The sequence below is a fragment of the Leptinotarsa decemlineata genome, unplaced genomic scaffold (genome assembly GCF_025532065.1).
Source record: "Leptinotarsa decemlineata unplaced genomic scaffold, Ldec_3_MD MMD2_tig00026340_RagTag_RagTag, whole genome shotgun sequence".
NCBI lineage: Eukaryota > Metazoa > Arthropoda > Insecta > Coleoptera > Chrysomelidae > Leptinotarsa > Leptinotarsa decemlineata.
The window spans coordinates 4,136,549-4,162,444 of NW_027412694.1; the positions used below are offsets into that span (position 1 = coordinate 4,136,549).

A 25,896-nucleotide genomic window follows, 5' to 3' on the forward strand; every position below is an offset into this window, starting at 1 on the left:
CCAGTATAGATAGTCCTACGTTCATATAGGGATTTTACATGGATGGGATATGAGAAGTCTTTTTTCCATCTTGTCTCATAAATATGCGTTTTGCGATTTATGTCAAAATGGCCTGGATGATTGATAAATTTTATTGATTCATAGATATAGATTGCTGATAAGGTAAGTAGTTCGTTGATTTTAAAGGCTCCTCTGCAAGAATCTCTTGTATTCATATTGAAGATTGTTCTGATATTTTTTTTTACATAGGAATATTGGTTTCACATCGTGTTCCTCCAAGATTCTCCCAATCTGGTCTGTAACATTTTCAACATAGGAAAGGAAAGCTTTACCCTTGACTAGCCTAGCTGGGGTTACTTTGTCCTGGGTTGTGTGGCCCGCTCCAATTCTCTTTTGCTGTACTCATTCACTTTAACCTCTTTTGGACCAACGTAACAGATATGATACGTACAGATTTTTTTATTTCTTATAAATGGTTAGGAGTTGTACGTTATATCCCAGTATGGCACATTTGATACCTTCTACTTAATCTAGTTCGCTATATCTAGTGCCATCTACCGTCAATTTCACTAATTTAGGAATGACTATAACTGACAGTAGAAGGTGGGGAACTTATTTGCGATTACTTCACTTTTGTGTGACCCTCATTTGTATAAAAAAAAGCTAATAAGTTTGTTTTTGGTGACTCGTGTACTCCGTGCACAGATTTTGATGTGCAGTTGTATTATAATCATAAATCGTTCGGAACTAGTTGATATAAGACTTTTTTTTGGTATCGTATTTGATATTGTGGTACCTCAAGGAAAGGTAAGGTTTGTTTCCTATTTGAAATTATGGAACTAATATATATAATCACAGATATGAGTCAGAGAAATCTAGGAGTACCACCATTCGAAAGCGACGATAGCTGTTTAGACGATAGTGATAATGATCCTGACTTTGTACTTGAACATATACAAGGGCAAAACAATTCAGATAACAGTGAATCTGATTTGGATACTTCCGAAGATGAGAGAGAGACTCAGCCAAAACCAAGAATGGCTTGAGAGAAAAGTAGACAAATCTAGTACTTATTTTGAAATGTTTTTTTGATGATGAAATTTTCGACCTGCTCGTGTATCAGTCAAACCTTTATGCTGTTCAAAAAGATCCTACTAAACCTCTTTCAGTGTCAAAAAATGAAATGGAACAGTTCATTGGCATATGCCTTTATATGTCTATTTATAATTTACCCAGAACCAAAATGTACTGGGCACAGTCCACTAGAATTCCACAAATTGCAGATGTGATGAGTCGAAATAGATTTTTACAGATAAAGTCTTCCCTACACATTATTGACAATAATAAGATAGACATAGATAACTTGGATCGACTCTATAAAATTAGACCTTTTATCGAAAATTTGAGAAAAAAATTAAACAGAATACCTAATGACAAAGAACTTTGTGTTGATGAACAGATTGTACCCTATAAAGGTTGTGTTTGTTTACGACAATACAACCCTAAAAACCTCATAAATGGAGGTACAAGATATGTGCTCTCTGTGATGCCAAGGGATTGGTTTACGATTTTGAAATTTATACTGGAAAGATAGATCCAAGTCCAAATTTTCCAGATATCGGTGCTAGTTCGAATATTGTAATAAAATTATATGAAATAATACCAAGAAATCAAAACTATTTTTTTTATTTTTTGACAACTGGTTTGCATCTCCACAATTGTTTGCACAATTACTGAACTTGGGAATATATAGTCTAGGAACTATTCGAATAAAGAGATTTCCAGGATTGACTTTTACTTCGGATAAAGAAATGAAAAAATTTGGCCGAGGGAGCTTGGAAGAACGGGAAGCAGATATTGATGGATGTAAGCAGAGAGCAGTAAAATGGTATGATAACAAACCTGTTGTACTAGCAACTTCATTTGCTTCAGCTTATCCCAAAAAAGTAATAAAAAGATTCGATAGGAAAGCCAAACAAGAAATTAATGTCATTTGCCCAGACATCATATCACTATATAATGAGTTCATGGGAGGAGTAGATCTTGTGGATGGTCTCATTGCATATTATCGAATTGGAATCCGATCTAAAAATACTATTTACGCTTTTTCTTTCATTTTATTGTAAACAATGAATATTACTGGAGTTTTTTCCCAACACCAAATCGTTATTTTTACACCTCGACGATAAAACAGTTTTATCTTCCTCTTGAAGATGATCACTTGGTGATCAAAACACGTGTCGAGGTGTAAAAATAACGATTTGGTGTTGGGAAAAAACTCCAGTAATATTCATTACTACACCAAAGGTTTCCAACAGTACATCATAAGTTATTGTAAACAGTTGGCTATTGTATAGACGAGACTGTTCAGCACATTTATTGAGTAAAAATGAGATAAAAGACTTGTTAGCATTCAGATCAGAAATTGCTGAAGTTCTATGCAGAAGAAATAAGACTGTATTCCTAAAAAGAGGTAGGCCATCTGCAGACAGAATTCAGCAAGATTTTGAAATGAAGAGAAAGAGAGGACCCACAAAACCAATTTCACTACAAGAGATGGTGTTGGGCACTTTCCCTTATGCAAAGAAGATAGCCAAAGATGCAAATTGCCATACTGTAAAAATCTCACCTCTGTATATTGCATGAAATGTAAAATATTTTTGTGTTTTAACAAAAATAGGAATTGTTTCATGGAAATGCATAAATAAATATCTGTTCCATAGTTTACCATTGTTTCATATGTGATACTTACCCAAAAAACAAAAACCAAATGAAATTTTTGCAAATCGTCACGACTATATAATTATTATGATCATATTCACACATTTCCAACATAAAACGTTTTTCTGATTGTTTTTTGATAACTCGGTCCATAAGAGGTTAGACATTTTTTAGGTGATTGGAACGAGAAACCCAAGGGAATCTAGCCTTCTTGAATGTTCTTGTGAATAGATGTGAAGATAATACATTGGGCCACAGAGCGTACAGGAAACCAACACACCTGAATGAAAACTCTAACCACCAGCCACAACAAAAGATAGGGGGTAATTAAAACGTTGGTTGAGAGAACACGACGTATCTGTGAACCCGAGAGTCTTCCTGAGAAACTCAATCACCTAAAATGCCTTCAAAAGAAATGGGTACAGCAAAGGAGAATTCGAGCAGCTCATACAACTGGAGAGAGAACGCCAAAGTAACCCCACCTTGTCTAGTCAAGGAAAAAGCTTTCCTTTCCTATGTTAAAAATGTTACAGACCGGAGTGTGAGAATCTTAAAGGAGCACGAAGTGAAACCAATATTTGGCCAACGAAAACCATCAGGTCAGTTAAAGACCTCAGAGAACCGAGGTATATCATATTCCTTATAGCTGCGCGTCGGACTACATTGGAATCACGAAAAGAAGTATAGGTACCACGGTCAAAAAGAGCGGAAAATAGCTTTCACAGTCATCGTCGGCCGTGAAACTTTACATTCTTTTGCAGTTTTTCACACATTACTGTAGTTTTCATGTTGAAACTGGAACCTTATCATTTCATTCAATTTATTTACTTTATATCCCATTATAATGGATTAAGCATATGTGAGCTCTAAAAATCATGGAAGAAGACATAGTACCTGCATTGTCCTCTTAAAGATAACATACTTGAAAAAAATAGGGATCATTCAAAAGATTTATTGAACTTTTTAAACAGTAAGTCTATTAGTTAGTATTAACAAATCCACTATATAAATATAATACTTCAGACTAGTTTAAAAACATTTACTGAATATAATTCTTTTGATATAAAGTACAAATGGTTTATGAATCTCCTAAAAGGTTACAAAGTGATAAAATTAGATTATAAGGAACTATCAATTAATGTAAACACAAAAATCATTCAGATATTTCCACGTTATGCGAACTCGAACTATGCATGTTTATACACCGAGCAAAAAACAAACTAACATTCAAATTTAATTTTTAAAATGAAGAGTGTTGAACATAACCATTCAAGGAAGAATTAAAAATCGTCATTTCTTTTTGGATTGGGAAACATGATAAATCTGAGAAAGGTTGGAAGATAACTCATAGTATCCAAAGTATTTACACTTCAACACATATTTTAACTCGCTGATGGTTCTGTCCGCAACCTTTTAGTTGTTGTTTACCCTCAAAACGTCTCGAATAGGACTCGCGTGCTTTTGAACTATTCTCATAAATATTTGCTCTTTTAACTGATCCTTGTGTAAACCTTCTAATAGTTTCATATTTGATGTATTATATTCAATAAATGCTTGTGATAAAAAAATCTTTAATATTCATAACCTAAAATAAATAAATTTCAAATGGCTACTGTTTATGGAAGATTTTTTTTAGGTGTCCCTTGCTTTTTATGTGCAGAATGAATTGCGGTTCTGAATTCAGGGAAAGATTACAGTTCTGGCAATAAAAGTCTCCAGAAGGAGTTCGGTGTACTGATAAATTAATATTATCCAAGGGTTTAGACTCCACTGCAGAAGCTGCAACAAAATCATATTATTAAAAACAGCTGATGAAAACCTGTTTCAGTTTGTTTTCAAATTGAGCACACATAATTATACAGGGTGTTTCAAATTCGATCCTCACCATTGGGATCTCGGAAACTATAAGAGATACGAAGATGGTTAAATTGGGGCAAATTGCGCATTTACCTGACTAACAATATACTATTGAAAAAGTTCTGAAATTCGGAGTATATCCGGAAAAAAACAGAAATTTCGGAAAATGGTTTTTATTTTTTCTGGCTTTATTTTTCAAAGGATTCCAAAATAAATTGCACTTCCACATTGCCACTTTTACCCTGCTACATAAACGTGTTTTCAGATTTGCTATCTGACGTTTCGTCTTCCGGCCACCATCATCAACTTTTACCTTTTCAATGATGTATCATAAGTTATCATTTTCTTTCAAAAAATTGGAGATATTGAAAAAAAATTAGGTCATTCTTATGATAATAGGCTTTTACTTTGATGTTTCTAAATTTGACTTTCAATTTGTTACACTCAATGACAATTTGTTATTGTACAAGTCATTGAATTTTTGGCGAAAAATGGCTTTCACGAATGAAGAAGAAAGAGATATGATACAAATTTATTACAAATACGATAGAAACAGTGTTAGGACATCGGAAATGTATTTAAACTTGTATCCCGAAAGACGACAACCACATCGAACTATGTTCAAGTTATTGGATCAAAATCTCACCGAGTTTGGTTCGTTTGAAAAGCCAATGAGAAAATACGGAGACAGAATCAACAATCAAAATTCGATAAATGAGGTGTGTATGAGGTAAATTAGACATTGTATCCTTTTCAATGAAAATAGAACTTTGAGCATATAACAATAATTAACTAAAATGCTAAGACAAAAGTAAATCATACCAAATGCTCAAAATGCTGGCCTTGTTCATAATAACACAACTGTGCCCTTCTTCGAATATTATTCACTGCACGATTAATTCCTTAGTGTTTGTTCGGTGGGGCACCATCATGTTGAAACCAGATGTTGTTATAGTTAGCCAAAGGTAGATCATAGAAATAGTCTTCGAAAATCGACATTAAAAACTGGTGATTGGTCTCAACTGTGTCAAGTGCGAGTTATAAACTAACCTAGGTAGAGAGAGGTATCAAGGGGAATTTGGGAAATTACTAATAACCTTATTGATAATTGGAGAATTATAAATATATATCTGATCATTCAGAACAATGTTGCTTTTATTAGCAAGATGTTTTTTGTTTTCTATATATTCCAATATATTTAACTTCAGACTTTTTGGTTGAATGTGTAGAATTTCCGAATTTTGTGTAATTGTGAGTATTGCATTGCAGTCGTCGAACCTTATATATAGGCCAGAACTACCAATGCAACTTTTAGTATTTAAGGAGACATCATATAACTAAGTTAGTTTATAATTCGCTCAGAAGATGTCACTGTGTGTCGAAACAGCTGTTGGCATTAAATGTTCGGGTTGTGTAAATTGTGAAGATTATTTTCACCCTACCCATTCAATTGAAAAACATATTAGAAGCAAAAACTGTAGAACATGTAAAGAACTTCATAAGTCTCAGTGCCTACAGATAGTGGAATATAAATAACACCCACATAGAATGAAGTATGCTTCAAAAAGAATCTACACAGTAAGTCGATGAAGGGTAAATTATTATCTAACAATTACACGGTTTTTTTGTGTTTTTTGCGGCATCAACTGCTAGGTTATTAGCCGCGGACTTGTTTGTTTTTCAAATTTCATCTATTATATTTGCATCTTTCAAACATGCCATCATGTTGCTCAACGTTCATCTATCATCACATAGAATATCTTTCATTGCCCCAGATATATTATGTTGTCTCCTGGTTTCTTCATATTTTGGACATTCTACAAGTATATGTTGCACCGTTAGTACTGTTTGGCATGTAGTAGATAGAGGTTGTTGTTCTCCTAGGAGCAAGTAAAGGTGTGTTATTTTTGTATGGCCAATTCACAGACGCGTGGGAACAACTTGTTCTTTCCTGGTCAATTTCAGTGGTGAGATTCGCTTATTCACACTTGGTTTCGAGCATTTCAGTTTCGCATCAGTTTCATTCCAAAGAGTCTGCCAGTCAGATATTTCTTTGGTTTTATTAAAATTCTTCAGATCTTCTAAGTGGAGTGGTACATCTTCATATTCGTTAGAGTTAGCAATCATTCTAGCTGCCTTATCCACATCCTCGTTGTTCTTTATGCCACAATGACTAGGCACCCACATGAAGCTGACAGTTCTACCGCTTTCCTTCATAAAATGAATTCTGGCAAGAATAATCCTTACAAGGGGGTCAAGAGTAAATTTATTTTGGAATGATCTTATGGAACTCAATGAGTCGGTACAAATTAGGAAATGAGTTTCGTTTCGTGCGAATTCACAGAATAATAAAGACTTATCGTATTTTTTGTCGTCCTGAGATACAACATTTAATTTACAGTCCTTTCTGATTACTGTCGCACAAAGCAACAAGATCAATTTCCTCTTGACTCACAGCAGGACAAAAGGCTTCACATTTTGAATGAATTCCACAAACAATTCGAAAATAACAGGTGAACTAATGTTTACTGTTACTGTTGGACAATTCTAGTTTTTTGCTACAAGTACAGAAATATTTCCATATCTTACCAGGTATGATTCGACGGCCTGGATATGTTCATTTAGTTCATCAGAAGTTTTTTGTACAATTCCTGATGCTGAAGGGGTTTCATCTAGAGACAATCTGATTTTATTTTTGAATCTGAATTTGTGAGATTTTTTGCATTTCTGATATTGTCCTGAACAAAGCTTATCCAAATTAGTAGTTTTCTCTCAGAATCATAGCAACCCATTCAATTAGGCTCAGTTCAGAAAACTAATGTTATGTTGAACGATTTTAATGGTCTCCGTCATATCAACCTTATCACTATCTCTGTAATTTACTTCTTGCTCGCACATTGATACTGTTCGTTCAAATCATAAATTATCAGAATAGACAGAGACGCGTATCCCTTTTTTTCTTTTTCAGCTATAATTTTCTCTGAAGTTTGACAGGCCAAGTTAACTTGAGCAGAATTATTTATATTTTGTTTCAACATTTGTGATCATTTTTTAGTCCTTTCAATTCATCTTGATGAACAGTTTCAACTGTCTAAGGATTTCAGGAGTACTTTTCAATGCAATACAATAATCTCTGCTTGAAAACATTAATGATCTTGCTCCGTGCAAGGTTATATGCAAACTATCACATCAAGCGTGTTCATCGTCGTCTTTGAACTCATTTTTTAGGGGACCAAAATAATCGGTACTAAGCACGCCAATGGTATTAAAGTTTTATAAAAAAAAATGCTGAACTTCCGACGAAATTATGATAGAAACGTTGTTTTTGTTTTTATGATGAAATAACAGGCACCTCAGCTGCTCGATTACAAAAAAACTAATGAATAAATAATATAATTATCTCAACCAAAATATATTATGGATGTAAAATCAGCTTTTCCTGACTGCAGTGATGTTGAATTTAGGATTTTCATGCAACTTCAAACCTTTAAAAGAGTATGATAACAGAGAAGACAATACGTGTACAATACCATTACGTTGAAGATGGAGTACTTCATTTCGTCTTGGATTTTTTAGCGTGAGTCACAGTTAGACGTTCATTTATTCTTCAAGTAAATATGTTTTGAATGAATTGAATTATTTTCCTAATTTGATACCATCGATTTTAATTATCGCTCTAATCTATCGGGAATTTTCCACTCGGGAAGGCACAATTATAATACATATACACACATACACTTTTATAAAATCAAATCCGAGTAAAATACATTTTCAAATACCAAAATAATTTGTTTTTTGCTGGCACACTCATCAATAGAGAGTAACAATAACGCAGCTACTTGCGATTTGAAACTGTGATATCCATTGAAAGTGTCAGTATTTTCGAGTTGATGACAACAACATACACAAGTATGCATTAGACGGTGCAGGTAGCACTGAAGCGAGGACATACACATGATCCAAACAGTGGTATAAAGTGAAATAAAAAGTTTTTTTTTTATTTTTAATTCGTTGTTATTTCAATTTGTTACACTGAGTGTCACTTATTTATGCACAGAAGAAAAATTTAACAATATTACAGCCATCTTGTGCCTCATCTGTAAAGTAGAGAGGGTGAGTGTAGGCCCACAGCACTAAGGCCACATGTGACCCATTGTGCCTCATTCACAAGATATTTGAGCATTTCGTCTGACATTTACAAAAAAAAAACTTGTGCAAGCCTTGGATAAACAAGGCTTCTAACTCAGTATTCAAATATTTGTATTTCAATAAAGAAGGCACAAGTAAGACAAAATCGTACTACTTTGAAATACTCATTTTCTCATTATTTTCATAAATATATTCGACCACAAATATCAAAGATGATTTGATGGAGTATTTGTTAAAAAATACTTAACGATATAAGTAAATGTGATGACATCTCCCCATGAGAAATTAACGGAAAACTCGATCTACGAATATCAAAAATGAATGAGGCTTCCCCATGACAAACTGCCGCAAAGCCAAGCTTCGACATCGATCACTGAACAAGAGTCTTCTGTCTTTGGCTGCATCTTTCACTGCAGGAAAGCTAATTGAAACCAGAATCCAAAAACGAAGCATTTATGATAGAACACCAGACAGCGTTTTGTAATGGACTGCCTTGGCGAGTCGAAACAAAAGCCTTTTGAGGCCATGTTCATCTTTGATATTCGTGGATTGAGTCTTTTGTCAATTATATAGATGGCGTCTCCGTAAGGAGAGATGTCATAGCTTATGCTTACTCAGACTTGTTCTTTTTGTGGATCCGATACAACAAATGAAAATTAAACAATATAAATTACCAAGTAAATTTCATAAACTTTGTCAGCTCTCTATCGTTCTGTAACAACTTTATATTAGATAGGTTATAAAAATAGGTTTTGGCTTCTTTCTCTTCATATTTATACAAAAAATGTGGAAAACTTACAAAGGAAGGTAAAAAGCAATAAATTTCAAAATGAACTCTTCAGAAAGATGTGGAGATCATGAATAGAAGTTACTTTCAGATACAAACTGAAAGAAAAAAACTCTCTCTCGAAACAACTACTTTCATATAAATATTGAATTACACGAAATAAAAAGTACTTTCAGAACAACTACTTCTATATAACATTGAACAATACAAAAATTACTTTTTCTTATTCAGTTTGTACTCCAACCATTTGTTATGGAATAGAATCAGATATTATTCATAGGAATGCTACTCAATGTAGTATCTGAAAGATACATAAAATGTATTATCTAGTATGATATAAATTGATTTGAAATATAATTGTTATTTTTTCAGCTACCTTTTCATTTTTAATTTTTCACAGATTCTTTCAGGAATTTCAAATCAATTTATATCATACTAGACAATGGAAGTCTGAACTAATGAAATGCACCATGAAACCTTCAAACATAAAATGTACTCGATAATTTTGAAGACCAAATGTCAAAAAATATGGTTATGACCTTGGAAGCTCTGGTACTATCCAAACAACATTTCTATAAATAATAAATTAGTCCCTATAGCAGCCTACCACTGTTTAAGCTATAAGGTACTCCTCGGTTCCTATGTTCTGTATATTAATATCATCCCAACGATGGGAACTTCTGCCAAATTCAAATGTTTTTCAATCATTCAATACACGGTTTAAGAAATATTTACATGAAGACAGAACATATTTTTGCAGGTACACATTCATATCAGTAATAAAACTTTGAAATTGGATCGCAACAATACAAGAGAGATTTTTTGGTATAACAATATAATCATCATAAATACATAGATTATATTTCCAAAAATGTTCATGAAGTATGAACTGTTATGTTTACGGTTTTTGAATGTTTATGATTTTAAATAAGAAATCAATATATAGAACATAGTTTTTCTTAGAGTTCCTCAAGAGAGTCCACAATTACCTCACCTGTTTTATTACTAGAACCTTGTGGAAGAGTCGTCATCATACCCAATTGCTTCAATTTCTTCTGATGTTTCTGTCCCTTGTAATGCATATCAAGTTGCTCCTGACACGTTGTTCCGATATTGCAGAGGCTACATTCAAATTTTGTACTAGTAGAAGCATCAGGAGTGGTAGGAGGTTCGGGAACAGGTTGTTCTAATGATTTTGGTTTAAAATCAAGCCCAAAAGTGTCTTGTCCCATATTACTTGAAGATTTTACAGAACTGAAAATGATTCATTTCGATACATTTTTGAAGATGAACTATTTCACTGATCTATTTGATATTTGTGTGTGTGTGTGTGTAAAAAAAAAACTCTTCACCCCCTCTGTAACGGAGTGTTTGGAGAACGGTGATAGAATGTTGTGGATTATTGTAAATCGAGTGGTCCAACGAAAAGTATGCACTTTGCTTTCCTCCTTTTTTTGTAACTTAACGCAAAAATGCTCGGACAGGTCAAGTTTGCTTTTGAGGGGGACACATTTTAGATGTATTTTTCTACCTGTGCCTTCAACCCCCTAGCGAGGGTGAGTAACAACCCAAAAATTTTAAATGGATACCTAATTTGTTGCATTTACTTGAATAGTTATAAAAAAGTAAGAACATTTACTCGATATTTTTGGTGTTAATGAAAATGCGGAAAAAACGGCATTTTTATCACTACTACATTCCTCAATTTCTCTCGTGCGTTTTTTGGTTCAAATAACAACAGCAGATAAGTGTACAAAAAGAATGTATGCAAACGTTCATTGATTCAGTTCGGTTGCTTTTGAAATTATTTCAACTTTAATGGTTTATTCCATTCCTGAACGAGTTGAAATTGTTGAACTTTATTATCAAAATAATAGTTGTGCTAGGCTTACTGCTCGCCTCTTTAATAACAGTCATACCGAGAAAAATGTAAATGATTCGTACGTTGCCAAGTTAGTCTAAAAGTTTGTCGATACCGGATCTGTCTGTAATGTGAAACACCAGCCAAGGAAACCGATCAGAAATGAAGTATTGGAAGTCGCTGTTTTGGGGCATGTTGAATTGGATCATACTCAAAGTACCCGTCAGCTTGCTGCAGCCTCAGGTGTCTCCCGTTCGTCCATAATACGGATATTAAAAGCCTATAAATTTCATCCGTACAAAATTAAATTAGTACAGGAACTCAATGAAGATGATCCTGATAGAAGGCTGCAATTTTGTGAACAACTGAGCCAGCTACTATTTGATGATCCGCACCTAGGATTCAACACGTGCTTTTCCGATGAGAGTACATTTTTTTTGAATGGAGCTGTGAATAGGCATAATTGCCGTTACTGGGATGACAGTAACCCACACTTATTCCGAGAGGTCCATACCCAGTACCCTCAAAAAATCAATGTCTGGTGTGGCATATTAGGTAGTCATATCGTAGGGCCACTTTTTATTCCTGGGGATTTAACTGGTGAGGTCTACCTGAACATGCTTGAAGATACAATTGATCCTCTCATAACAGAAATAATTGAAAATGACCAAAATCATAATGATGATCGGCTTCATAAGAGAGTTTTTAGATAACCGGTTTCCTGGACGGTGGATTAGAAGGAGAGGTCCCATTGAATGGCCTGCCAGGTCACCTGATTTATCGCCAATAGACTTTTTCCTTTGGGGACACTTGAAAAATAAATGTTTTGCTACGCAGCCCGAGTCCATAGAAGATCTTCGACAACGAATTACAGCAGAGTGTAGAAGTATAACACTTGATATGCTACAGAATGTTAGGAATAGATTTGAACAAAATCTGTATTATTGTATGGAAGCAAATGGGTCACATTTTCAGCACTTGCTGAATTTTAGGGTTGTTACTCACCCTCGCTAGGGGGTTGAAGGCACAAGTAGAAAAATACATCTAAAATGTGTCCCCCTCAAAAGCAAAATTGACCTGTCCGAGCATTTTTGCGTTAAGTTACAAAAAAAGGAGAAAAGCAAAGTGCATACTTTTCGTTGGTCCACTCTGTATGTACTTCTCTAGAGTAATTCTTGATTAAACTGCAACCATTTATAGGAATTTTCTCTGAACTTGTTCTAATATATTCATATGATGGGTTCCATACGGATGATACATATTCAAGCAGAGTTCTTACTGGAGAGCCAATACAAAATTATTATGCATTCAATACTAGTCAAGTCCGAGATGCATATTCAAATGAAGCCAAGCATTTTGAGAGACTTTTCAACAGTGTGTTATATGTCGGGCTGAAACGAAAGTGAGTTGTCTAGAAGTAAATTCAATTATTGAGTGGGACTTTTTATAGAATAAGAGAACGTTGAAAAGGAATATGTTTACGGCTGAAAATTATGAAATGGTATTTACGTGTGCGAAGTTCCATACCATTGGCAAAACACTAAGTAAAAAGTTGGTTCAGTTCACTCTGGAGTTCAACACAGTCGTCTCGTGAATATATTTTCATGTAAACTTTCAAATCATCTGCAAAGCTTAGGAATCTGTATTAGAAAAGCGGTACTGAATGTCGTTCATAAAAACATTGAACAGCAATGGTTCCAAATGGGACCCTTGGGGCACACCGGACGGTACTAAACTTCCACCAGAATATTAAAATCCGTTAACTTGAGTTATCTGTATCCGATTAGAGAGATAATTTTGTAGCCAAGATAGGAGATTGTCAGAAATTACCATATGTTGAAGTTTTTGTATTAATCGAGTATGATTGACTTTATCAAACGCTTTGGTAATCTACATAGACAAGTAGATTGAGCTCAGTAGACTTCCCTGAATGAAATCGAAATTGTTGATTATGAAGTGATGGGTCTGAGAATAGTGGTAATTAACTGTTTGATATTAAGAAAATGTAAAACTTTGGGAATTCTACTTTGGATACAGATTGTTCTGTAGTTTGTGATATCAGACTCATCACTAGATTTGTATATAATAAGGGTTACACCAAGCTGTATTTCCAAAAGTATGGCAAAATGTCCTGTTTAATGGAATTATTGAAAATAATATGTAAAGGTGGTGCTAGAACAAAGCTACGGTGATCCGATAATGATTGAAGAATACCATCTGGACCAAGACCTTTAGAAGCATTCAAACTATTTAATATCTCCTGGATTTCGGATATTGACAGGCACAGATTAGAAACAGACAGAGAGGAGTTTACAAGTTTATAATTCGGAAGGTTGTCACAGAATACAGTGAACTAAAGTAATATTAGAACATTTTGGCAAGCTCATCATGATACATCACTTCTGCTACTAAATTATGCTTAAGCTTGGTGTTCACAAAATTTCAGAATGCATTGACATTACTCACTGCCAAATATTCAGAAAATTACATAAATTCTATATAACCATTTTTTTATTTTATTTTACATGAGTAAATAAATAAGATGTTCAAGTCTGATGAGAACCACCTGGGAAATTTTTCAGTATGAATATGTCTAGGAATTTCAACTAACACAAACAGTTGTTCTATTTCATTCATAGAAGGTGACAACCTACTTTAGATGTAACTGGAAACAGCAATGTGGGAGCCGCCTCCTCCGTTTGCCGAATTTGTCTGTACTGATCGGTCTTTACGATGAAACATAATTCTCTAGACCAAGTTCTGCGTCTTCAAAGCTATTGTTCGGCCACGTTTCGGTGAGTGCAAGAATGTCAAAGAAATTTATGGCTATAGTCATATACAGTTTTGTTCAAAGACCGCGAACATTTTAGTACTAAATTTAGTACTGTTTTGAGATAAATATTCTGTTTTGCTATGCTTTGTTGTCAGGATTTCATAGAAGGTGGCATAGTCTAAAGTAATTGAATACCGGTGACTATAACTCAATGTTGAAATACTTGTATGTAATATCGAAAATACCTCAAGCGGAAGTTAGATAGTTTTTTGGATATATGCTGATATAGTTTAATTGTAAGTTATCGATTCACAAACGAAAATACCGTGAACGATGATTAAGATATTTCATGAGGAACACAACGGAGACAATGGTATAAATGAATCCATATTTCGAGCCACCACTAATAATTGATTTAATTTCAAGTATCAGTCACGATCGAACAATTGGTGGTATAACTCGAAACTGACAAAAGCGTTGCGCCAATATTTCTACAATTAATAAAAGTATCATCAATCATTTATCCTCATTGGAATGATTTTGGTGGACAATTTATTTTGCAACTGTATTCGATTATTGAGCCAACATTCTTTTCATCATTTCATTGAATGTAAAAGTTGCAAAGCTTATTATAAGTAATAAGGTTTCTTCAATTAAACCGCCTGGCTACCGCCGGTCGGTAGCCAGGCGGTTCGACGTGGGTGCTTTGTTCACTCACTCGAATTGACTGCCGTGTTGGTCGGTGGTTCAAGCCCTTGTCTGAACGATCGATTTTCGCTTGCTATCGTCCAACCCGTGTTAGGAATCACACGTAAAAAGGTAAGACCTCGTTAATCCTTAGCTCGCACAAGTTTCGACTTCTGAGGGTTGTCGTTCGTAGGGGTGCGACAGCTGGTTAACGGAGAAACAGATTTTAAAATGATACAACTCTAAAGCTCGAATATTCATAGTTTGATAAGAAACTCAGTTAAGGTTTGTTCTTGTATAGATTTTTTTCGACAAATAATTTTTTTCAACAAAAAACAAAATAGTTCTATTCATTCATTTCGTGAGGTCAAAGTGACCTACCTTACTGCGATGCGCAAACTGAAAATAGTCCTGGTGCGTTTGAACTTATAATGGGACTAGGCGTCGAACGAAGAACTGCTCTTATACCTGACTGATCCGATTATAGGGCATCCATATTTTGTTGATGTTTAAGCTCTCTTCCGTACGGTTGAAATTATTCTCATGCTTATGCATTTCTATGGCCTCTCTGGTTTTATATAGAATTTGCTAACATTCGAAGGCAAGTCATGGCTGCCCTGTGTGAGAGCGTGTTCTGCAACTGTCAATTCATCTGTTCATTGGGGCAGATTCATTTATGCTCAGTCAAGCGCATTTTAACGCTTCTTTTCGTGGTTCCCATGCAGAACAAATCACAACAACACGGTATTCAGGATGCTTCTATCATTCTTGTAGGCTTGAAAATGGCCCTAACTCCATGTTTTTCGAGAAGCATTCCAATATGGTCTGTCACACCGCTTAAGTAGGGCAGAAAAGTTCTTCCATTGGCCCTTCGCTTTGTAGTCACCATGGAGTGTTTCTGATGGGTCGTAAGGCTTGACTGATTTCAACCCCTTTATATCTGTTACACAAAAATGCATTTTTCAGGATGACACATTTCCTCTTGTAGTCCCTTCCGATTCACAGACAGGTTTTGCCATCTCTACCAGAGTCTAAAAAACCCTTTCTTTTCTGTTGCAAAGTGCTCATTCATTCAAATGTCAGTCCGTATGGGTTGGTTTCCTGTATACTTCATGCCCCAGTATGCCATCTTCCCTGTCTTTTCACTAATACATTCAGAAAAGCGATTCTCCCTTCTTGTTCTTTCTCCATTGTAAACTGGATTTTCAGAATATTCCAGAAATTTTGCCAATTCTTCCTCCCCGAGACTCCAAACTGGGAAGGTGGCTGATGATACCATCGTGGTTTGGAGTCAGGAGAAAGAATTAAACTCATGAAATCCGAAAATTCAGTTCAACATGAAGTTTGGGCCATTTCCAAGCCCACGAGGGAGCCCAGGGCTCCATTAAGCACCCCAAGAGTTTACCAAACACCCTGTAGTTGTGGTTCGTTCTACATTGGAACCATGAAAAGAAGCGTTCGACTGAGTTAAATGAAGTAGCCGCTATGGGCAAACAGATAAATAGACAATTGCAGAACACACTCTCTCGAAGGGCAGCCGTAACATTCAGAGAGGCCATAGAAATACATAAACATAAGAATAATTTCAACCCTAAGGAAGAAAGCTCAAATATAAATAAGACTTGGATACCAGCACTTGACAGCACAAAAATTCTTCCAATAATTGAAGGAGGGTCGGACCAATCAGGTACGAGAGCAGTCGTCCGACACCTGGTCCCATTTTACATATGAAAGCATAAGGATTGTTTTCAGTTTGAACATCGCATAAGGTTGATCACTTCAATCGTTGCCGCATTGCCTTTAATAATGTCTGCCGCAGTTGCAGACGAAACGTCAGGTATAATAAACCTGCAGACCACGGCTAATAGACATCGGACAATTTGTTAGATACCGGCCGTGACAGCCTACAAACCATGAGTATATCACCTTCTCTTTGTTAAAAAGCGATGATAAAAACTTACGCCAATCTAATCCATTTTCCTTCATTATTGTAGTATCCTTTACCAGCTGGAGCCTTATGTCCTCTGACCGCCCTGAAATAATAAATATCGAAAGTATGCAAAAAAATGCAGCATATCTAGCATACTTTTGATGATTTTTTCCCATATAATGAGATTCAGCATGTAATTTTCCTGTCAATGGCAGATCACAGATGTCACAATGGAACCATGTTGGATTTTGCTCCTCCTTGAATAATCATATTCATTTAAGCAATACTATGACTACTTTATATATATACAGGCCTTTTTTTTTAGTTGATACCAATATTGCTATCTCAGAAACGGTAGGTCTTACAAGGATGGTTGAATGGTTAGGAATGCAAGATAATGGTATTCTCAGATAGATGAAATCACCAACCGTTTCTGAGATATTTGCAAAAAACTCAAAATGCTCTACCGCCTTCATTTTCAATATCAAAAAATGACAGAGGAACTTTTTGCTTCATTTAATGTTTTTCATAATCCGATTCAACCCATCCTCCAATGCGACATATCGATCATGGAAATCCATCATCAATATATTTTTTTTAATACGGACCTGTATATTTTTTATACACTTTGGCAGTCATTATCATTACAAAATCATTGAAATATTACAACATATGTATTTCTAGACGTTTTTCCAAAAACACACCATTAATATTCTATCATTTTTTTTTATTAAGAGCTCGAATTTCCGAATGCTACTGAAATCCAAACAGAGTTCTTCCGTCGGTGATGTCGTTCATTGAGATGCTTAATATTTATAAATATTCACTGAAATCCAAATACATTTCTGTCTGTCAATAATCTTTCTATCATTACCAAGCCATTCATAATTTCCAAATATCTCTTGAAAATTTGTAGCTACCCAAATATTTCTGTTCAGAAAATGAGTATATCAACAAGAATTCATTAATAAAAATACTGTATCGAAAAAGTTATAGATGATATTCAGGAGAAATATGATAAGCGGTAATTTCCTTTTTTGAAGTAAGCCATGAAATACATTAATGTGAATGTCAAGTTAATTGTCAAACACAAAATAAAACAGTTATTCAAGTTGGGCAGCGCTTTTAAGGGAAAACATGAATTTTTCCAATGACGCAAAAGTGGATATGTTCTTTGTTTATTCGAGATGTTTGAGAAATGCTACCAAATCTCTGGCAATTTATCAGGAATTGTATCCTAAACAATGACAACCTAATCATAGATATTTTCAATGTATTGAAATAGTTTACGAAATTATGGCTTCTATAAAAGAAAGTGTACAGTTACTGATAATGGTGTCGATAATAAAATCGGCGTTTTAGGTGAGTTCAAAATAGATTCACAATAATGATAAAGTGACACTCATTTGATTTAGGATTTGTGAAAAATAAAAAAATTTAGAACAAGGACTTATCCCCGAGAGAGATTCCGTACGTCTGTACGGAAAATTTCACAGAAAAATAAATTCAAACCTTATCGAGTCAGGAATGTCCATCATTTGCGTTTGACGGACTTCAACAGGAGAAAAGTTTTTTGCAGATGGCTCATTAGAAAATTTCGGCAAAATAAAGAAATTTGCAGAAAAAAAATGTGGTGTGATGAAAGCAGATTTACCAATAACGGGTGGTTCAACAGGAACATACATTATCACTGACGACAAGAAAATGAATATTTACAGAGTTACCAATTTTCAATAGAGATATGGTGTTAACATATGGCTTGGTGTTCTTGATAATGAAATTATTGACCCCCCACTTTTTTTTAAACATCTCTGACCTGAGAATTATACTTGAACTTCTTATCAGGGACTCTAATTGAGTTTCTAGATTTGCCACTTAGCCTAATGAAAAAAAATTTGTATTTCCAACACGACGGAGCTCCACCACATCGCAGGAGAATGTGCAGAGATTTTCTCAGTACAACTATTTTAAAAAAATGGCTAGGAAATAATGTTCCTATTAAATGGCCACCACGTTCACCGGATCTTTCTATTCTAGATTTTCCGTTGTGGGGCTTCAATCAATCCACAAATGTTAGATAACTGCCACAAGCACACTATTTCTAGCGCAAGTATTCATTTAGGAAATGATGGAAGACAATTTGAACATTTACTGTGATACCGCGTGAGACGGCAACTCAAAAAATGTAACGTGAGGCATTCCGTTATGATGTTCATTTTCTACAATTTATTATTTCATTACATTCTCTTTCGCAACTGTTTTTTTCTTCAATATGGTATATTACGATACTATTAACTATTTGCTTGCAACGATATTTAGAAATTTTATTTCTCATTAAAAAAAAGTTAAATGATGGAATTTTGATGAAGTGTTTTTAGGAACAAACGTCGAGAAAACATGTTGTATTATGTCAATAAATATATAAATATATATATATATATATATATATATATATATATATATATATATATATATATATATATATATGTATATATATGTATATATATATATATATATATGTATATATATATATATATATATATATATATATATGACATGCTCCTTGCTTCCATTCATGGAGACCTACGACTTTGTAGGTACGTGTGACAGATACTCGACGGAAAAACAACTACTCACCGAGCTACTGCCGCGTAGAATGTTGAAGTAAAACCATAAGGCACTTGTGCAACGTCTTCGACTTAGAAGATTCCTTGCAAGTTATTTTCCCACTATGAAAAGCAGAAATTAATTTCGTTTGGTCGATCCGGCCAATTGATAGACCGGTTTCGAGGTGTGTGTGTGTGACCAAATGAAAATAATTCCAGCTAGTCATAGAATCTCTCTGTAGTTGATTCAGTACAATGCCCCTCTCCGGAATATTAATTATTATTCCGAATCCCACCCCGGAGTATGCTTGTGGAGTTGTTTCCTGGCTCTGTCTGCAGATGGCGCAGTGGACATCCCACTGAATCAACTGCAGAGATATTCTATGACTAGCTGGAATTATTTTCATTTCGTCGTGATACTCAAACGGTTCACACTGTTCTGAAGAGACCATGCCTAGTACTGATGATGGGGCAAGCACCCCCAAACCGGTCTATCGGTTGGTCGGATCGACCAAATGAAATTAATTTCTGCTTTTCATGGTGGGAAATAATTTGCGACGAATCTTCCAAGTCGAAGACGTTGCACAGGTGCCTGATGGTTTTATTTCAACTCTCTGCTTGGTGGCATTAGCTGGGTGGGTTGTTTGTTTTTCCGTTGGGTATCTGCCACACATACCTACAAAGTCCTAGGGTCTGCATGAGAGCAAAGGGGCGCAACCCTGTCATGCCATGTCATATATATATATATATATATATATATATATATATATATATATATATATATATATATATATATATATATATATATATATATATATATATATATATATATATATATATATATATATATATATATATATATATATGAAACTGAAATATATATATATATATTTCAGTTTCAAGTGGGTTTTAAAAATGGCTTCATCTATATACCTCAGTTTTCGTTGTAGTGGTAGCTGAAACCCTTGCTCTCTTATGCAAAGGTTCTCCAGTTCTTTCTGAATATTCCACCAGGTATTTCCTTATTTTCTTCTCATGATTTTTAGATTTATAGTGCAGCTTTGCCATAATATTACTGCTCAACTGAGCAGAACACAGTTTGCAAAACAGAGGTTGAAACATAGCAGTAAGTTCTTTTGGTAGTGTTGCATCTTCAACATCGGGTACAGTTTCTCTAACTGAAACATGAATATGTGACTTATGAAATATTTACATGTTTGTATAGTATGTTTCGATTTACTATCTATTTCGAGATTATTGTCAGTGTAGGAGTTACAAATTTTTATTCAAAGAATATTTGCGATTGAGGTTTTAATAATCCTCTGCAAAACTGTAATTTTGAAAGAATGACATTCGTTAGTTAATACCTCTCAAACAGATAGTAAATCATACGAATATTCTTATATATTTTATCTAAAAAATTTCATGAAGTATCAATGTAATATTTTATTTGGAAGTTAAAAAAAACTTTTGATATGGATATTTCACTTGTTTTGAAGGATTTATAACAATCCAATACAAAATTAAACCAAAAGTCTCATTCTATAAGGAAGTCTTATTAGCATCAGTCTAATCCAAATTGGCATCTTCTTATTTATTTTATAACAAATTGAAAGGGCATATTTTTAGGAGAGATAAATTTTTGAAATTCAGTGTTCATATAAAAGTATTTGTTTCGAAAGTATTTTTCTCTCATGTAATTCAATGTTTTAATGAAAATAGCTGCTTCGAGAGGGCTTTGTCTTCCAGTTTGTGTCTGAAAGTTACTTCTCTGCATACTCTACACATCTTTGTATTAAGATGGATAAGTAGAAAGCCAAAACCTTCCTTTCCCAATAATTTTATAATCTAACTTTAGTCTTATTTATATCTAGGTGGGCCAATACCCAAGTTACGCTTATTATATTATATTATTACTCTTTATTAACAAATAATGCTCTTCATAGTTACAGTCAGTCACTTATAAAATACAAAACAAAAAAAAATAAAATAGATACAAGTCACATTTTAAAGACAAGAAACTGGAAAACAAAACGAATTATTGATGACTATTACTTGAAATATATTCACATTTTCTTTTGAATGAATTTAATGAATCCCAGCTTTTTATATGGCTTGGCAAATTGTTAAATGCAATCAGACCAGAAATATACGAGTCCCAACCTATATGTTCTCTGTTGATATAAAAATTTCCTATTCTATTTCTAGTGGAGTGTGTATGAATACTACTTGTGTAGGTTAACTGATCACTCAGAGGTTACCAACATATTGTGTTTAATTTTAGATATATATTAGCATATTCAGTGTTATCCTTTGTTTAGCAGATATAAGAGACAGTGCTTCCAACATGTATTCCACAGATGTGCGTTTATTACAACTTAATATTGTCCTCATGGATCTATTTTGAAGCTTCTGTAGTCTGTTTAGATTTTCATTGCTCACAAAATAGAGAAATATACTGCAATAGTCAAAGTGGGGTGATATTATTGATTTACAAATTGTTAATTTTGCATATTCACTTATTTTATTTTTCAATCTATATAAAAGTTTAATTTTCGTGGCTATTTTCTTCTGAATATAACTACAGTGCACGTTAAGGTTCAATTCTTGATCTAATACCACTCCCAGATATTTAAAAGTTGTTACCCTTTCAATGATGACATTATCAATATAAAGATTCAATGACAGCTGTTCATCTTGCAGTTGTCTTTAACGATATTTGCTACCTATTAACATGCATTTTGTTTTATTAACATTTAATTTGAGGCCGTTGTCACATAACCACTCGTTTATATTTGATAGTTCCTCATTCAAACATTCTGAGATTTCATTTGTTGTCCCAGAACAGTACAACATAGTGTCGTCGGCAAACAGTTTTATCTTACACCTTTTAACATGTATCGCAATATCATTTATGTACAGCAAGAATAGCAGTGGACCCAACACTCACCCTTGAGGGACTCCTGAAATTACATTTAAAGTACTGAATGTCACTTAATTATATTCAACTAGCTGCTTCCGATATGTGAGGTGATTTGTGAACCATTTTAATAGTTTATAATCTAGTCCTTACTTATTTAATTTCATTAAAAGTAACTCAGTATTGACCGTCTCGAATGCCCTTTTGAAATCCAAAAAGACAACACCTATAATACGTTTAGAGATTAATAGGAAGAGATTAGAAATTGCAGGGCAGTTTCACATGAATGGGATTCCCTAAATCCATATTGTTATTTAATCAAATTATGTTTCGCTATAAATTTCATCAATTGCTCTTTCACTGTCATTTCTAATATTTTCTCATAAATCGGCAGGGTATTTATGGGTCTGAAATCAGATCCTAAAAAGGTGTTTGTAATTTTTTCAACAGGAACAATGGTGGCAATTTTCCAACCGTCAGGAAATGTTCCAGTGGTTAACGATAAATTTATCAAGTCCAAAAACCTATTTCCCAGTATTTCAAATGTTAACTTGATTATATTCAGATTAATTCCGTTGTCATCTGTATTATTTTTCTTCAGGGAAAAAATTATCTTTTTTAACTCCCACATATTCAATGTTTCAAATTCCCCAAGTATCTCATTTGTTGGTATAATATAACTGAGAACATGATTATAATCATTTATTGTTACTATACTTTCGGTTAGATCTTTCAAACTGTCAACGAAAAATGCTTTAAAATATCTTGCTACTTTTGCTTCATTTGTTATGAGAACACTATCATATTGTATACCTTTGAACTCTGGTTTTCTATTTCCCTTTACTGAATATTTCAGTGCTTTTCACATAGCCCTACCGTTTCCTTTATTTTCGTTGATCTTTGATTCGTAATACCTTTTAGTTTCAATTGGTATCTTTTTGGTAACGAGATTATGACTTATTTTATATTGTAACACAATTACAAAAGTGAACAATTCACAGTATCGAATAGGATCGCTATTGATATTTTTTGATTTTTTGAAAAATCTAGGTAGTAAAGATATCAGAAGTTGGTTCAGGAAAATCTGCATATAACAAAAATTATTTTAGTGCAACAAATGTTTTTACAAAAAAAACAAGGATAAGGGAATTGAAAACATTGCCATTTTTCACTCTGAATCTGTACAAGAATGAAATTTAGATAGAATTGAGAGAATATAATTACTTGGTTGGAAAAAAACTAATGAAAAATAATTGTGAAAACTACAGTTTCGACAAGAGTGATGTCTTTTTTACAAAAAACGAAAACAAAAACCACTTTGAGGTTGAATTAAATCTAGTAAGTTTCTAAACCTGTTTCCTAGTCAATTTTGATATGGAATAGTTAAATTTGTAACTCTCAACATATATCAACCATTTCAGGACAAAAGTAAAAAAACATACTGAGTTCATCAGACGGAAGACATATAAACTCACATCAGTGGAGGCACTTATAAGGGTTGTGTAAATTATCTGCTACCGAGTATGATCTCATTCCTACAAGCCTACTCTAAATATTCATCATATTGCCGATTATGTACTATTCTTAGAAATTTTTAACCTATACATCAAAAATTATATTTGGTTTTCTTGTAGTTGCATGCTGTGTAATGTACTCAATTTATATTTTTGCGCTGACAGGGATATTTCTTCTGAACCAAAATACTAGATTTTATGAGAGGAAGGGGTGAAATGCATACTCTTGACAGAATTTATCTCAATATTCCAATTTTAGTGTAGAATTTTTATGTTTCAATTAATAGATAATTTGTCCAACTCTTTCAAGACAGACGATGGATAAATTAACAAAAATATTTTGAGTCCGTCAAACAGAAAATGTTTCAACTTTCATCAATTGAGGCGCGTGTTGGTATTGAACACAATGGCTTACTCAAAATACCTACTACTGAACAAGATCATCCGACCGGATAACTCTAAGTATTCATTGGATTGGCTTTTCGTCTTTCAATTATCATGTAATTTAGTGAACAATTATAGAATATGACACAGTACCAAATGTATCAATATGGGTAATGTATTGTACTGGATTTATACTTATGCTAAGTCTGAAATATTTCTTCTGAACTGAAATAATAATGGATTTCACGAGTGGGAGTGGGAAATACATAGCTTTGACTAAATCTGACACAAAACACTCCAATTTTTGTGGAGAATGTACATGTTTCAAGTAATAGAGAATTTTCTCATACGAAAAAATCAGAAAAATAACATTTACGATAATAAATTATCGTGTTGTATGGACTCTCACTCCAGGCTGATAGCCAGATGAACTCGCAAGCACGTCAGCTGGGTTCTTGAGGGCACAACATGTTGAAATTGATGTGATTCTAAATCGGTTATTCAAAAATATCACTTTCAACACAGAAATATTCTTCACTTTTATTAATTATGATGTTGTTTGAATTCTCATTCTAGGACAGAAGTAGGACGAACTCTCCATCACGTAGGCTGTGGTTGAAATCTGTTGAGAGGGTTATATTATTATAAATCACAATAAGTATGTTCCTGATTAAAAAACTATCAAAAGGTCAAGTTTTCATTGGGAATAATAAAAAGATAATAAACTATTAGTTGTATGAATTATTACTGACATATATTCTTCTGGTGATTTTTCGGTTTTTCTTTGATGTTGGATAATGTATTGAAAATATTTTGGGTGATGGGTTCCACAGGGTTTTGTGAATACTGCATTCTCTGGTGCCATTGAGACTGACTGTATTGATTACAATAATTAAAGTATGATCTATTCAAAACTGGCTTTTCTGTGTTATAGTCCTGGTTATACATTTCCTCTGTTTTTCTCTTTGGTATTCTGTAGTTCTTGTTCCAAACTGATTCTGAAAAACTCCAACTTTGTGAAAGTTCATGAATAAATCTAAAAATTACAAGTTACAACCATCATTATATTCGTTATTCCACATTTCGAATGTTTTTTATAAATATTTTTATGGATTTTCTACTTTCATGTATCTTTTATTTTGCCGATTGACAGTATCGATCATAGACTCATAGACATCACAAGTTGGACTGGCGAATAAAAAAGAGCATTGACCCACAGACTAAAAAGGGATGGATACCAGATATACTTCATTTCAAACTTTTGGCGATAAATACGAATGCATAATCGAACAAATAGTTTTTTCCGATGATTCATTTCTAATTTCTGGTGGATGATATTATAAATGCAAAGTCGAAGAAGTTATAGGTTTCTCAAATGATAACGGAGTACCTTTATCTTTTTGGTTTATTCGGTACCGAATTGCGACTTGCTTGTTTGTTTTAAGATGGTATATTTGTGTCGAAGTTAGTTTGTGTATTCGATTACCTTGAATATAATTTGAAGGTGTTAAGATGGTATATTTGTGTCAAAGTTAGTTTGTGTATTCGATTACTTAGCAGAAATGTTTTCACACTCCATGTTTTCAGCTTCAAGGATGTTGAAGCTCAGTTCTTTTTCAGGAGTTTGATCTTCCTTCGGAGCGTCACGTATTAGGGCTATAACCTCCTCCTGGAATGGGCGTTTTGTCACTATATGTGGCTTCTTCG

The 25,896-nt window shown here is 33.8% G+C and overlaps 1 protein-coding gene across 2 annotated transcripts; it reads right to left on the reverse strand.

Annotated features, from left to right (window-relative positions):
* Positions 1 to 3,653: 3,653 nt before the first annotated feature.
* Positions 3,654 to 25,372, reverse strand: LOC111517466 (zinc finger matrin-type protein 4). 2 transcript variants are annotated; one of them, XM_074183613.1, is made up of 7 exons: positions 25,247 to 25,372; positions 24,942 to 25,187; positions 20,305 to 20,549; positions 16,922 to 17,022; positions 16,797 to 16,868; positions 10,509 to 10,768; positions 3,654 to 4,500 (listed from the first exon to the last, which is right to left on the reverse strand). In XM_074183613.1, exons 1-7 carry the CDS (start codon positions 25,269 to 25,271, stop codon positions 4,331 to 4,333), a joined length of 1,119 nt encoding a protein of 372 aa, XP_074039714.1. In that variant the 5' UTR covers positions 25,272 to 25,372; the 3' UTR covers positions 3,654 to 4,330. The 2 variants fall into 2 exon arrangements, with proteins under 2 accessions (XP_074039714.1, XP_074039715.1); XM_074183614.1 differs by having other exon boundaries at positions 25,237 to 25,361.
* Between the last annotated feature and the right edge of the window lie 524 nt (positions 25,373 to 25,896).

Excerpts from the sequence above, each read along its gene's own strand:
- LOC111517466 (XM_074183613.1), bottom strand. The coding sequence starts at position 25,271 with ATGTGGAATAACGAATATAATGATG. Across the intron at positions 20,550-24,941 it reads AAATCACCAGAAGAATATAT|TTAGAGAAACTGTACCCGAT; the intron begins GTCAGTAATAAT and ends TTCATGTTTCAG. Across the intron at positions 4,501-10,508 it reads AGGTTCTAGTAATAAAACAG|CTTCTGCAGTGGAGTCTAAA; the intron begins GTGAGGTAATTG and ends ATTTTGTTGCAG.